Source organism: Sabethes cyaneus, chromosome 3 (assembly GCF_943734655.1).
Source record: "Sabethes cyaneus chromosome 3, idSabCyanKW18_F2, whole genome shotgun sequence".
Lineage (NCBI taxonomy): Eukaryota > Metazoa > Arthropoda > Insecta > Diptera > Culicidae > Sabethes > Sabethes cyaneus.
In genome coordinates, this window is record NC_071355.1 from 68,455,987 (window position 1) to 68,469,651 (window position 13,665).

The 13,665-nt window shown below is 42.0% G+C and overlaps 1 protein-coding gene across 1 annotated transcript in view; it reads right to left on the reverse strand.

Annotated features, from left to right (window-relative positions):
- Positions 1–11,595, reverse strand: part of LOC128739134 (uncharacterized) — a 29,912-nt gene extending 18,317 nt beyond the window's left edge. The window contains exons 1-2 of the mRNA XM_053834531.1: positions 11,459–11,595; positions 10,677–11,190 (exon numbers count right to left, since the gene is read on the reverse strand). Coding sequence (XP_053690506.1) covers positions 10,677–10,816 — 140 coding nt within the window. The 5' untranslated portion in view covers positions 10,817–11,190; positions 11,459–11,595. The remainder of the gene's footprint in view (positions 1–10,676; positions 11,191–11,458) is intronic.
- Positions 11,596–13,665: the final 2,070 nt, after the last annotated feature.

Below are 13,665 nucleotides of genomic sequence, written 5' to 3' on the forward strand. Positions count from 1 at the left end.
CTGCAAAGATGGTGTTCGCCTCAAATCCGGTGGGAACAAGACGACAAAGAGCGCAGCGAGTAAGATGGTTAGACCAGGTGGAGCGAGATCTGGCGGAGAGTACTCGGTGTCCGAGGAATTGGAGAGCGGTAGCCCTCAACCGAGTTACTCATTACTCATTACTCATTAATACTTTCACAGCCACAATAAAGGATTCCTGGAAATAATTTGAATTCCTAACATAATTCTAGTAATATTTCAAACTATTTTCTTGTCAGTATTGACATTTGTAAAATATCCCAGATATATCACAAAAATCAAATCGGCCAGGCCAACTGTGAGGTATTGCCGCAAAGACGATTCTGTGAAATGAATCTTGTGTGAATAATTTATTCATACATAAATACATTTCTGAATCAACAGGGGAGGAAGAAACGGGGACGTCTCGTACCAACCGTTTCTGTTCAATTGTTATTGCTTAGTTTTGATGCTCGTTGGGAGTATTCAACTAGTAAAGATTAAATAATACTCCGGGCCCTCGGGGATGAACTTATGTCATTTCGACCATAAGCCAGGCTGCAATAGGCCAAGGTTATAGCGCCTTATTCCGCTCTCTGAAAATAGATAAGACGCACCAGCTACCGTAGTGTTAGAATAGAAAAAGATATAAAAATAGCAAAATAATTGATCAATAAACCAGCGTAAACGAAAAAATGATGAGAGCGCATTCATACTTAAGCTTAATTAATAAAATATGTATATAACTGATTATTAATATACCGACATGATAATTTAATGATTATTCAAAATGGATACAAAACCAAATTAGCGAAAGGAAAAAAGTAAAATAAATTAATTTAACACCAATTTTCAATAAGTCAGATTAAAGAATTGTAAAATCCACTATTCTACGTTTAGCATAGAGAAAATCATAGTTATGATAAATAATTAAAATACGAAACGATCTCACCGGCATGCATTTGTAAAATGTTCTCTTGCCCGTTCCATCAGTACAGTGAGGTTTGTGAATTTGCTGCCATCCTGCTGTCAGGTTGGAAGGAACACGAGTTATATAGCAGGGAAGAATCTTCGACTCCGTGGTTGTCGGCGTACGTCGCCGCCAGGAGCTCCGGGTTCGGGAGAGTTTGATTTTCCTTAAGTCGTAATTTTCAAGGAAACAATTGACTGCGAAAACTTTTGCTGCCGACCACACGCGTTGCTTCCGGAATGTGACGATTTTCGCAACATTGCAAACTCGTTAGCAACTCCTTCAAGATCCAAACAATGTTCCGCGTCCTCGCGCAATGTTCTCGCGTCCAAATGGCAATCCGATCACTCACTCACTCAAAACTTATCCATTTAACACTAATCACATTGCGGTTCATGGTTAAATAAGTTTTTATTTAAAAATTTTCGGAGCGAAAAATTCGTGACGCGAAAAATTATTTTTCGACCATTCGCGGTCACAGTTTGCACGCGGTAGCCCTCAACCGAGTTACATGGAGAAACTTTGCTCAACAGGCTTTGTCTTAGGACTGCAAGCCATCTAAGTAAGTAAGTATGTTTTCTGACATGGGTAACTCGGTAACTCTCGAAACGAAAGGGTTTACTTGATCAAGTGTTCCAACGACAATCTGAGCCATCTGACCAACAAGCAGCACGCATCACAAATAGTAGCCGTAACCGCAAATGGGCACTCTCCGTCTGTTTTCATTGCGCCTAGGGCTGGGATACCGGGAGTACCGGAACCGGGAATACCGGTACTACCGGCTGATTTTCCAGTACCGAAATACCGGTACTGGCACGACAGGAAACCGGTGCTGTCGGTACTGATCAATTATTCAATTTTTCTAACATTCGTCCAAAAAAATGAAGATGAGTGTCAATTTTAAAATATTTTCCAAAACTGCGCGGAATATTTTGATGAAACAAACGGATGAGTTACTTCAGTGATTTAACACCAGCAACAAAATTGAGAAAATCGTAGATGAGGCACCGCCGAGCATTAGTTGTAGAAGTGATTATGACATGTTTAGTGTGAAGAAAAATTTGAACGGACTTTAGAAGCTCAAGGCAGTTCCAGCTTCAAGGAGTTTCATTTGGTCTGTATTCCAAAAAACACTGCAAAATGAATTCACTTACTTTGAAACTCAAGAATTGATGAGCTAGTATTGGACTATGCCTTTCGGTGCCCTGAGTACAGTTTTTCCTACAGCGACACTACAGTTTGTTACTAAGATTCGTCTTTGCATAAGTAGAGAAAAGTATGTTGAATATTCTGTGCATTTTAAAGTTGAATTATTGCAACCTCCTCCTCTTACAGCGTATAACCAAGGTGGTTCGTACTGTATCAAGGATTTGTTTCCTCTGTACTCGGTTGAGCTTCTCGACGCACGCCAGTCGGCTTAAACCTGGTCGAGCCATCGAACACGTTGGGTCAGGGTCACTCTATTCCTGACTCCGGTGCGGTTCTTGAAAAGTTTAGTACATAGTCGTCCGTCGTCCTTGCGATGTGGTCATAGCCTCCCGACCTCTACCAGGTGCACGATGGGAATCTCTCTCTTTTTTTTAAAAGCCCACTCTGTTAAGGCTAAGAGTAAGAATGGTCCTGTTTTCACACTCACTTCACCTAAATTTTTTAGATGGGAACACAAGCGACCTGGGTGACTCCGGTTGCTTGCGTGACAGTACCTACAAATGAAATAAGTAGAGTAGGGCGGGGCATAAGTGCGATGTTTGAACTTGTCATCAATTTTCGTGAGATATAAAGAAGGACAACAACATAATATATTTTATAATGATGCAGTAACTCAATGTCTTCACATTCAACTATAAATCATCACTATTGTGTTTTGCAAAATAAATTCTTCTTTCTTCTGAACTTGATCCCCACCCCACCAGCGGGGCAAAAGTTCGAATACCGCGGGGCAAAAGTTCGAAGCTAGAATCCATGAAATTAGCCCAGCAGTAGCTAACAAAACCATATTATCTTCAATCTGCGTTATGTTTTGGTAAGGAATGTTCTCAATTTGCACCTTTTCTATTTTGCGCTGGTGTATTGCAGCCTCCGTTAGATCGAAACTTTTCCAAACCTTTGGTTTTTGTTTCATCAGCGGAAACACATTGTTTTTCTTCGGCCAACATCTGTAGACCACACAGTTTTCTGCAGATCTTTCATTTCTAGTATCTGTAATATAGTGCTTAAAGCTGTATATAATTAGCTATACATTTTTGCCTCGTCCATGAATCGCACTTTTGCCCCGTCCGTGAATCGCACTTTTACCTCGCTAGGCGTTTAACGGGGTTAGATTAAATTACGGAAAAGCGAAATATATTTTGTAAATTATTTTCGCCGTATTTTCAAAACAGATATGTGAGTGATGTAAAACGCTTCTACAAATTTTCAACAAGTAATATCCTCCTGTTAATATCGTATTTGCCGTATAACGAAAAATTACATCAAAACCGCCCTAAAATAACATTTGCACATAACTCAGCAACTATGCGTCGTAAGCAACCAAAGTTTACGTTAGATTCAAGCTGTCGAAGTAGTCACCCATCCATGCCAATGTAGAAAATTTACTCGGCATCTGCACTGATAAATCATTGAATCGCACTTTTACCCGCATCGCACTTTTACCCCTCCTTACTCTATAGTAAGGTGAGGGGAAGTGACTTTAAACAGGGGCCCGTATCAATAAGTATTAAGATTTTTCTAAGAACAAGATTTTTCTAGGTAAAACTCGGGTACCGGTACCAGTACCGGTATTACCGGTGCTGATGTTCCTAGTACCGAAATACCGGTTCTCAAAAAATGCTATCGGTACTCCCAACCCTAATTGCGCCTAGTGTCAAAGTAATTGCCACATATCATCAGGAAAGTGTTCCGAAGGCTGCTTTGAAATCGTAGGCAAACTACCGTTCTGGTCACAGATCTTGGACGTTTCAACAAGATTCGACGTCATCTCACAAAGAGCGTGTGGCCCAAGAATAGCTGAAAAACTACATTCCGGATTTCATTTTGACCATACATTGTTTGTTACATTGATTATTTTCTTTGGGCGACTTTGGAGAGCAAAGCCCCGGCCAACCAGCCGTTGGAGAATTCTTCGGTCATATTAAGTTCAGGAATAAAAAATCACCATGGTGAGCTTTTTAACGTAGAACTACGTTTTTGTCTACTAGCATGTCTGTGAAAATTGGTGATCACATTTCTTCGCCATGTCCTGTTTGTTCTGGTGTTCCACAAGGAAGCCACCTAGGACCGTTTTTATTCCTGCTGTATATGAACGACGTTAATTCCATTTTAAAATGCGCGAAACTCTCATACGCTGACGATCTTAAGCTTTACCATACGCTAAAGCAACCACTGGATATGAGTTTTCTGCAGGAGCAGTTGGAAAACTTCGCTAAATGGTGTCAAATTAACCGATTGTCGCTGAATGTCGCAGGAATAAAGTCAAAAAAATATTTTTAGAAGTGTTAAAGTAGGTGAAACAAGGCACCCAACTATTTTTTCACAATCATTGAGATCAGATACAACCATAAAAAAGTTATGGTGACATGTCTGGAGTCATATTTAGTTACAGAAATTTACTGAATTCGGCAAAATTTTGAAATTTTCGAAATTTTACTTAAATAAATGTCAAAACAGGGTATCGAACAGTGTCTTAGAGCAACATAGCTATACTGTATAGATGGAAGATTTTATGGCGAACTTTGCCGAAGAAAGTATGGACGCATGTTCAAATCTCGCTGAGATATTCACGATTTTATGAAGGCGGAACAAAACACATTTCTGTAATTTCCAAATTTTAGCAGTTTTATGTGAAAGAGGTGAATGACAAAACTTAAGGGGGACCCTACTCTGGAAGGTCGAAAAATAATGGACTTTCGTGAATTTTTCTCGCATGTTGGAATTATAGTTAAGTGTTGGGGTATTTTGGTTATAGGTTAAGCTTTATTCGAACATGTATTTTCTGTTTTTTGAATGCCAAAATAGTGAATATTATGCTGGTGGCAGCTAGGCGCGTGGATGCTCTCTAGAAAATAGTTCCTTACTGGCGGTACGTACCGGAAACCAACGGAGTATCGAAAAACGGATTTAAGGGATGATTTTGAAGCATTAAATCAATGCCTAAATTGTTACGTAGGGGTTTTTGAAAATTCGAAAAATTACCAAAATGACGGCAATTTTTCCAAAAGAAAAGTGTTTTTTCATCAAAAATCGCCAATTGCGAGCTCATAAAAAATTGAAAACTAGAGATATCAGAAAACAGCTACGTAACAACTTAGTTAATTAATGTTTACAAGCTAAAAAAAAAAATTCAGCCAAATCGGACCACTAGATTCTGAGATACACGTACCGCCAGTTGAGAAAGTATGGTTTCGAGAAAAACGCGTTTAAAGTTTCTTCTAGCGATGCACTTCCCTTGAGGTGACCCCACAGTTTTTGCCATAACTTTCTAACGCAATCAGATATCAAAAAATCCTTTTGGAAAGACATTACTGAAGGTATAAACTCTCTCGAAAATGCATAAAAATAAAATTCGATTTTTCCGACTTTCCAGAGTAGGGTCCTCCTTAAATTATTTATTCTAAACGTCATCTACGTCTTTGGTAACAGGAAATATGCACTTTCCACACAATTAGGCATCATTTAGGCTCAAGAATCAGTTGCTCTGCAACAGCTTTAGAGTGAAATTCATTTAACAATCAAATTTGGATCAACTGTAATTCTACCCACATACACTGGCAGGACTTTGAACTGATGGTAACTTCCCCCCATACATACAGACATTCATACATACATACATACATCCGTACTATATTGAGGTGCACTTCGAAAGCACAGGAAATGAACATGTAATGAAAAGTGATTACGCTTGGCATGCTTACAACTCAACCACTTGTCAATGGATTTCAGAGATGTTTGCATCAATCGATCAGACCTTTTCCTATGCATTGATTGATATAGAGAATAGGATAGATTTTTTAAGCATAAACATCAGGCACTGTACAATGGCAAAGATTAGCTCGTAATCCCAATTAATTCAAACCGCTAGTTTGGAATCTTACATGATACCTATTTTTTTAAAAGTGCAAGGAATCGATCAGTGATAGTCCCATCTTGTGCAGACCTTGGGAAAACATGCATTTTACCCTATTATCCTAAAAAATCATGATGAAAGCTAATTAAACAGTATAAAAACTTATTTGCCGCCTGTGAAATGAACTCAAAAAACTTCCAAATGTTGTCAAAACAACAGAAGAATCAAGTCCCATCCATTTCATGTTGTGCGAAATGCAAGATAGCCCATTTGCACTGCCAGCACGAATCAGCCAATCACATGTAAACACGCTGTTGCTTCCCAGGCTCGGTACGAATGTCTTACCCACCTTCTTCTTCTTCTTCAGCAGCATAGAGCCGGGGTGGCTCGTGCTGTTTCAAGCACTCGTCTCCATTCAACTCGGTCTTGGGCCACTCGTCGCCAATTTCCTAGTCGTCTCAGAAGTCGCAAATCGCTTTCGACCTGGTCGAGCCATCGTGCACGTTGGGCCCCCCTGTTCCTGGTGCCGGTGGGGTTGTTGAAGAGGACCGTTTTCGTCGCACTGTCGTCCGGCATCCTTACGACGTGTCCGGCCCACCGTAGCCTGCTAACTTTCGCTAGATGTACGATGGGAGTCTCCCCAAGCAGTGCCTGTAGCTCGTGATTCATACGCCTCCGCCACTCTCCGCTTTCAGTTTGTACTCCGCCAAATATCGTCCGCAGCACTTTCCGCTCAAACACGGCAAGGGCGCGTATGTCCTCCGTAAGCAGCGTCACGGCTTCAAGTCCATAAAGAACTACCGGTCTAATAATGGTTTTGTACATTGTTAGCTTCGTGCGGCGGCGTATGCTTCCTGATCGTAGCGTTTTACGAAGGGCAAAGTAGGCCCGATTTCCCGCTTGGATGCGCCGCTGGATCTCCTTACTAGTGTTGTTGTCCGCGGTCACCAGCGATCCCAAATACACGAACTCTTCTACCACTTCTAGTTCGTCGCCGTCAACGGTTACCGTCCGTGGGAGGCGCGCATTTGTTTCGTTTGAGCCTCTTCCTTTCATGTATTTGGTCTTCGACGCATTTATTTTTAGCCCAATTCTCCTAGACTCCGCTTTCAGTCTGGCGTAGATTGCCTCCGCCGTCGCAAAGTTCCTGGCTATGATATCGAAGTCATCTGCAAAGCCTAGAAGTTGGCTACTCTTGGTAAAAATCGTGCCTCTCGTTTCAATGCCCGCTCGTCGGATCACCCCCTCAAGAGCGATGTTGAACAGCATGCAGGATAGACCGTCACCTTGTCTCAACCCTCGTCGCGTCTCGAAGGGACTCGAGAGTGTCCCAGAGATGCGTACGAAACACATCACTCGATCCAATGTAGCTCTGATCAGTCGCGTCAGTTTGTCCGGAAAACCGTATTCGTGCATTATCTGCCATAGCTTGTCTCGATCGACTGTATCGTATGCTGCTTTGAAATCGATAAAGATGTGATGCGTGGGCACGTTGTACTCCCGACATTTCTGCAAGATCTGTCGGATAGTAAACATTTGGTCCGTAGTTGCGCGAGCCCCCATGAAACCCGCCTGATAATTCCCTACGAAACCTTGTGCTATCGGTGACAGCCGGCGTAACAGGATCTGGGAGAGTACCTTGTAGGCGGCGTTTACCAACGTAATACCACGATAGTTGCAGCAGTCTAGCCGATCACCCTTTTTGTAGATGGGACAAACCACTCCTTCCATCCATTCCTCCGGTAGCTTTTCCTCCTCCCAAATCCTCGAAATAACCCAGTGTAGAGCCTTTGCTAGCGTTTCCCCGCCATGTTTATAAAGCTCTGCCGGTAGGCGGTCCTTCCCAGCGGCTTTGTTGGTCTTCAGCAACCTGATTTCTCGTTTGACTTCTTGGAGATCAGGTGCTAGGACATCACTATCTTCCATGGGCGCTCCTAGGTTAATTTCCGTTCCGCCTCCTTCTGCGACTTCGCCATTGAGGTGTTCATCGAAGAACTGCTTCCACCTGTCGACCACCTCGCGCTCGTTTGTAATTAGATTCCCTCCCTCGTCCCTACACATGTCAGGTTTCGGTGTGTAGCCCTTCCGAGTTTGGTTCACCTTCTCATAAAACTTGCGCGTGTCATTAGCTCGGAATAGTTGTTCTAATTCTTCACGATCTCTGTCCTCCTTTTGGCGCTTTTTTCTCCTCAGGATCGTGGTCAACTGGTTCCTAGCTCGTCGGTACTTGGCCAGGTTCTCTCTAGTGGCAATACTTAGATAATTTTTCCAAGCGTTTTTTTTCTCCTCCACCGCTTGTTGGCATTCCCCATCAAACCAATCATTTTGTGTACTCCGAGGCTCAATACCTAGTGCCGCGGTAGCGGCCTCTCCGATGGCCGAGCGTATTCTGCCCCAACCGTCTTCGAGGTTTGAAGCACCTAACTCCTCGGAAGAAGGCAGTGCCTCATTCAGTACTCGCGCGTAGTTCTCGGCAGCTTGTGGGTTATCTAGCTGCCTGATGTTCAGCCGAGGAGGGCGGCTTTGACGTGTCCGGTATACGGTGGACAGCTTTGAGCGCACATGTACTGCTACTAGGTAATGGTCAGAATCAATATCCGCACCCCGACGGGAGCGTACGTTCGTGATGTTAGAGAAGAACCGGCCCTCTATGAGAACGTGGTCAATTTGGTTCATTGTACGTTGGTCAGGTGATCTCCAGGTGGCTTTGTGGATATCCTTGCGCGGGAAAAAGGTACTTCGGATCACCAGGCCTCGGGAAGCTGCGAAGTTTATACATCGTTGGCCGTTATCGTTTGTGTCGGTGTGCAGGCTATGGGGTCCTACCACCGGTCTATACATTTCTTCCCTACCGACCTGGGCGTTCATATCCCCGATGACGATCTTGATGTCCCGTGACGAGCAGCTGTCGTACGTAGCCTCCAGCCTCGCGTAGAACGCTTCTTTCTCATCGTCGGGTCTACCTTCGTGCGGGCAGTGCACGTTAATGATGCTATAATTGAAGAAACGGCCCTTTATCCTCAATACACACATTCTCTCGTTGATCGCCTTCCAATCTATCACGCGATCCTGCATTCCGCCCAGCACTACAAAGCCCGTTCCCAGTTCGTTGGTAGCGCCACCGCTCTGGTAAAACTGGGCCTTTCCGCCACGTATCTTCCATACCTTCTCCCCTTTGCGACAGATTTCCTGCAGAGCTACGATGCCGAGTTTGCGGGGTTCCAGCTGTTCAATCAGCACCCGCTCGCAACCTGCGAAATTTAGCGATCTGCAGTTCCAAGTCCCGAGTCTCCATTCGTCGTCCTTATTTCGTCGCCTAGGTCGATGCCGAATATTCCGCTCCGAATATGCTTGAATGTTGTTAGTTTGTTTTGTTTAGGTGTGTAGCCGTACTGGGGCAACACAACCGAGTCTCGTGATGGGGCTGCCATCTTATAGTGCCGAGACTCACTACCTCCTTCCCGGTTAGTATACGACCTTAGTTTCCACCGGGGTTGGTTACCCGATCTCCGCTAAGGTTGCTCGTATTCCGGCTGGTACCACGAGGAGGTCGGGATCGGAGTTGCTGGATAAGAGGCTAACGACCACTATGGGGTCTATATTCCGCATTATCTAGCCGTTTACCAACTTACCCACCTACGATTTCGTTTACTGTGAATCCAGAGAAATGTGACCGAATCTTCTCGTCCTAACCGGCCGGAAATTTTTTATGTCGATAAGAACTAGACCAAATTGACCTTCGAAAAGTATACAATTTTGTAAAAGAGTTAAACTATCTCTTCCCTCCGATCGGTTATATCATTTAAACATTGAACCTAGCTGAACCTGTTGTCCTGAAGGTAAACCGTTAAGGAAAAGAAAGCAACAATCCCTTCTCTCCAACCGATTGCATCTGCACTGTAATTGTTTATTCGAGACACATATCTTGAAAAATTTTTTTCATTAAGAGATTATCAATTGGCAAGAATTTCGTTTTGAAAGTTTTTCTTGAGGTAGAGCCAAATTTTTTCGATTTTGCTGCGGAGTTATCTACCACCATGGAAAATTTAACGGCAATCTTTTTAAATTATACTATTTCTTTCTGGGACGTTTCAACTCTATTTCTATTTCAAATAACAATCAATAATTGAATTATTCTATGCTAGTTGTATCAAAGGCATACAGGAAATAGGCGAATATTTTTTAGGTTCAATCATAGGTTATTAAGAATATTAATGGAGATATATACGTTGGCTTCAAAGTTTTAGTAATTGTTACCGATAGTAATTAATTAAAAAGATAACAAATAACAAAAACTACTGAAGGCTAATTCTGGTGAAAGCATTGCAAAAAGGGGTGAATAACAACCGCATTTGATAATTCAAGAAAACGCAATATACCTAGATACTTATTTGTAAACATTATTTTCTTGATCTGGCACCAAAGCGCTCCCAAGCATCGGTGGTAAATATTAAAAGTTTTCACATGTCGGTCTTGCATTTTCAGATGTTGATGCAAACCAAGAGCACACGTTGTTGACGTAGGTGTTTGTGTGACAAACCAGTCGCCTACATCAACTTACTTTTTTCTGAACACGATTGATTGCAAAACACAATCAATAGGTATAAAGGAAACCAGTTTTAATAGAATTACTGTTAGCACACGTACCGATCAGTTTGATGATAGACTTCGTAGGCCGGATCTTCCCAATCATCGATGACGGCGCCTTCGGCTCGTCCCACTTCATAGCGCTGGAATATTTTTGCCCGTTCTTCTTTTGCTCTAGCAATCAGGTCCTCCTCATCCATTGTATTGTCAAGAATTTTTTGTTGCCTATCCGCAGTATTCAATTAAACGAAACAGTTCCGGTATCCGATTACTGGTATGTTTACTAGGTACTCCCAATTTTGCAACAATAGGCAGAGGCAATCTTTTGTCTTCATTTCATGGTACAACTTTTGGCATCGTTTACACTTTGCTTTGAATTTTTCTTCGTTCAAAAACACAAATCAATTGATGCTAATAACCAAAATGCTTCTCATGCTTTTTCTCTCCGTTCTTCCCGGCCTCAAGGGGAGGGGGTCAAATATTTATCCACTTACAAAGTAATCACTGGTAACTGTTCAAGCGATTAATTTAGCATAACCAGCATAACAAATTGCGTTTTGCAGTGAAGAAATAGCTAATCAAAGAAAGATGTAGGTAAGGAAAGTGGAGCAATAATATGCGAAACTCGTTTTTCAAAAAATATAACACAGCAGGCTGATGTGTTGCGATACTCAAAAACTTAACATAAGTCACAACATGTAGGTATATTAAACTGGTATAGGTATTTCAAAAACTCTGCACTTGGAACTATTTCACGGCTTGTATTTTTTTTGTTAACTTTCTACGTTATCAATTCCGTAAGAATAACGCATCAGCAAACTAAACTAGGCAACGATGGCCACCTGTGCTTTCTCCGCACCGCACCGAGATTACACAAATAGCACCGCACTTGCACTTGCACAAATTGTTTAATAATGCGCGATTTGATATCAAATCATTTCTCAAGTAATAAGCACTGCTTGCTGGGAGATTCGAAAATGAAAATTTTCCCGTTTTACGGCCACTGCTTTCCAGTGGAATCGATTGCGACGACGAATTTTCACGTTTTGATGTTTCTCTTTCACCTCCTTTTGTATGTCACCTATTTTTTAAAATTTTCTTTCAACCTGTTCGTTCATATCGTTCTGCCGTCAGCCCGTCAGTCAGCTGCGCGATATTTGCCGAGGGAAAAGACAGGGAGGTCCTGCTTGAAAAGTACGATACAAATCGGGCATTTAATGATACTTAAATGCGGGTCACCTAGGTGATAAACCGTGCCACCAAGGTGACAAAGCGAGTCACCTAGGTGACAATTGTTACCTCATTCGCGATGACTCCAAATTAGTCACGTCCTCACGTCACTCGCCTCGCAGAATAAGGGTGGCTGACGGATGCGTTGACGCTGCATTGTGGCATTCGCTGGCTCTCGCTCCTTTGATTGCTCCCAAGTTAGCTAACTGAACTTGTATGATGAAGAGTGGTGAATATATGATATCTCGTTTACGCTAACGCTAGCATGTTGGCATCGGAAACATGGCTACCTACCAGCTACTTGATTGCTCCCCAGATGTGGGGTTGCCAACCAAGTAAACACAACGATACACATAAGGCCCCGTACAGAGTAAACGCGACAGTGACGCGACACTACTTCGCTCTCATGTTGCTAAATGCATAGTCCTGCTTCGAGCGAGAAAGAGCAGCGTGTCGCATGTCGCTTGCACTCTGGCGGTACCCTAAGGCCCCGTATACAGAGTAAACGCGACACGATTTCGCTCTCATGTTGCTAAATGCACAGTCCTGCTTCGGGCGAAAAAGGGCTGCGCGTATAACTACAGCAAGAAATGTCGCTTGCACTCTGGCGGTACCCTAACACACCACCTTTTTCCGAAGTGAGTTGTGCGTTACGTAACAGGTGAACGACCCTACATAGTGAGAAAAATGAGAAGCCAGCAAGAAAAGCAGGATTTTTTTTCGATTGCATCTGTTGACAGTTTCTCTATCTTTCGTAACAAAACCATCTTCTGTAGAGTGTGAGAATATTTATTTGCACGGAAAACTGAAAGTACCCAATATTAAGTTCCTTCAACCCAATTCGTATCATGCGTGCAGGAAGCCAATTTTGGGTATTTTCAATATACCTAATATTAGGTAAAGGCTTTCAAATACAATTTTGAGTTAAAGTTATTTAATGTTGAGTTTGTTCATATGAACTGTCTATTGAGTAAAATTTACTTAATGTTCAGTTCAAAATACTTACCATTGAGTTGAAGCTTATAAACCATTCATTAGGTTAAATTTACTTACTGTTCGGTTAAAATTACCCAAAATAATGTAATGCTTTTTAACAAGCTATTGAGTAAAATCTACTTAATGTTCGGTTAAAATTACCCAACATTAAGTTTATGCTTGAAACTACATATTGAGTTAAAATTACGTAAATTGAACCCAAATTCGTCTATTTAAGTGTCAAACACGCGGAATTGATTATTGGGTTTTTAAAAGTAGTTTTTATACCGTGGACCCCCGTTCGTTTGAACGATTACTCATGCAAACTAACGGGGTTAATTTTTAATTTGAACAACTGGTAACCCTAAATATGCAGAAACTTGTGTGAACTGGTCGCCCTGCTCTTTATTATTGTTTTGTTGGTTTGATTTGTTTGCAGTTGCTAGCAACGAATTTTCATTCTGCGATCGGATTTCTATCATAATCGTTGGGAAAACGGAATGTGAAACAAATTACACACTCAAGGTAAGTACAATCAAATCGTGTTTATGTGCATTGTCTGCATAAGTAAATGATGTCATGTTGAGAATGACATTTGAACCATTTTTAATTTGCACGTCGTGCAAACCAGCGGGGTTCAAATTAAAAAGTGTTCAGATTAAAAACGGTCAAACGAACGGGGGTCCACGGTACTCAAAACAAAGGATATATTCACGAAAATGTATCATTGTGCTCTAGCTCTTAATGTCTGTCAGAACACAATGATAAATCCCAAAAATCAAAGACGCGCGATTGAACCTTAAGCTGTATTTAAACGTTTTTTTGTTCATGTTCTTCTCTTAGA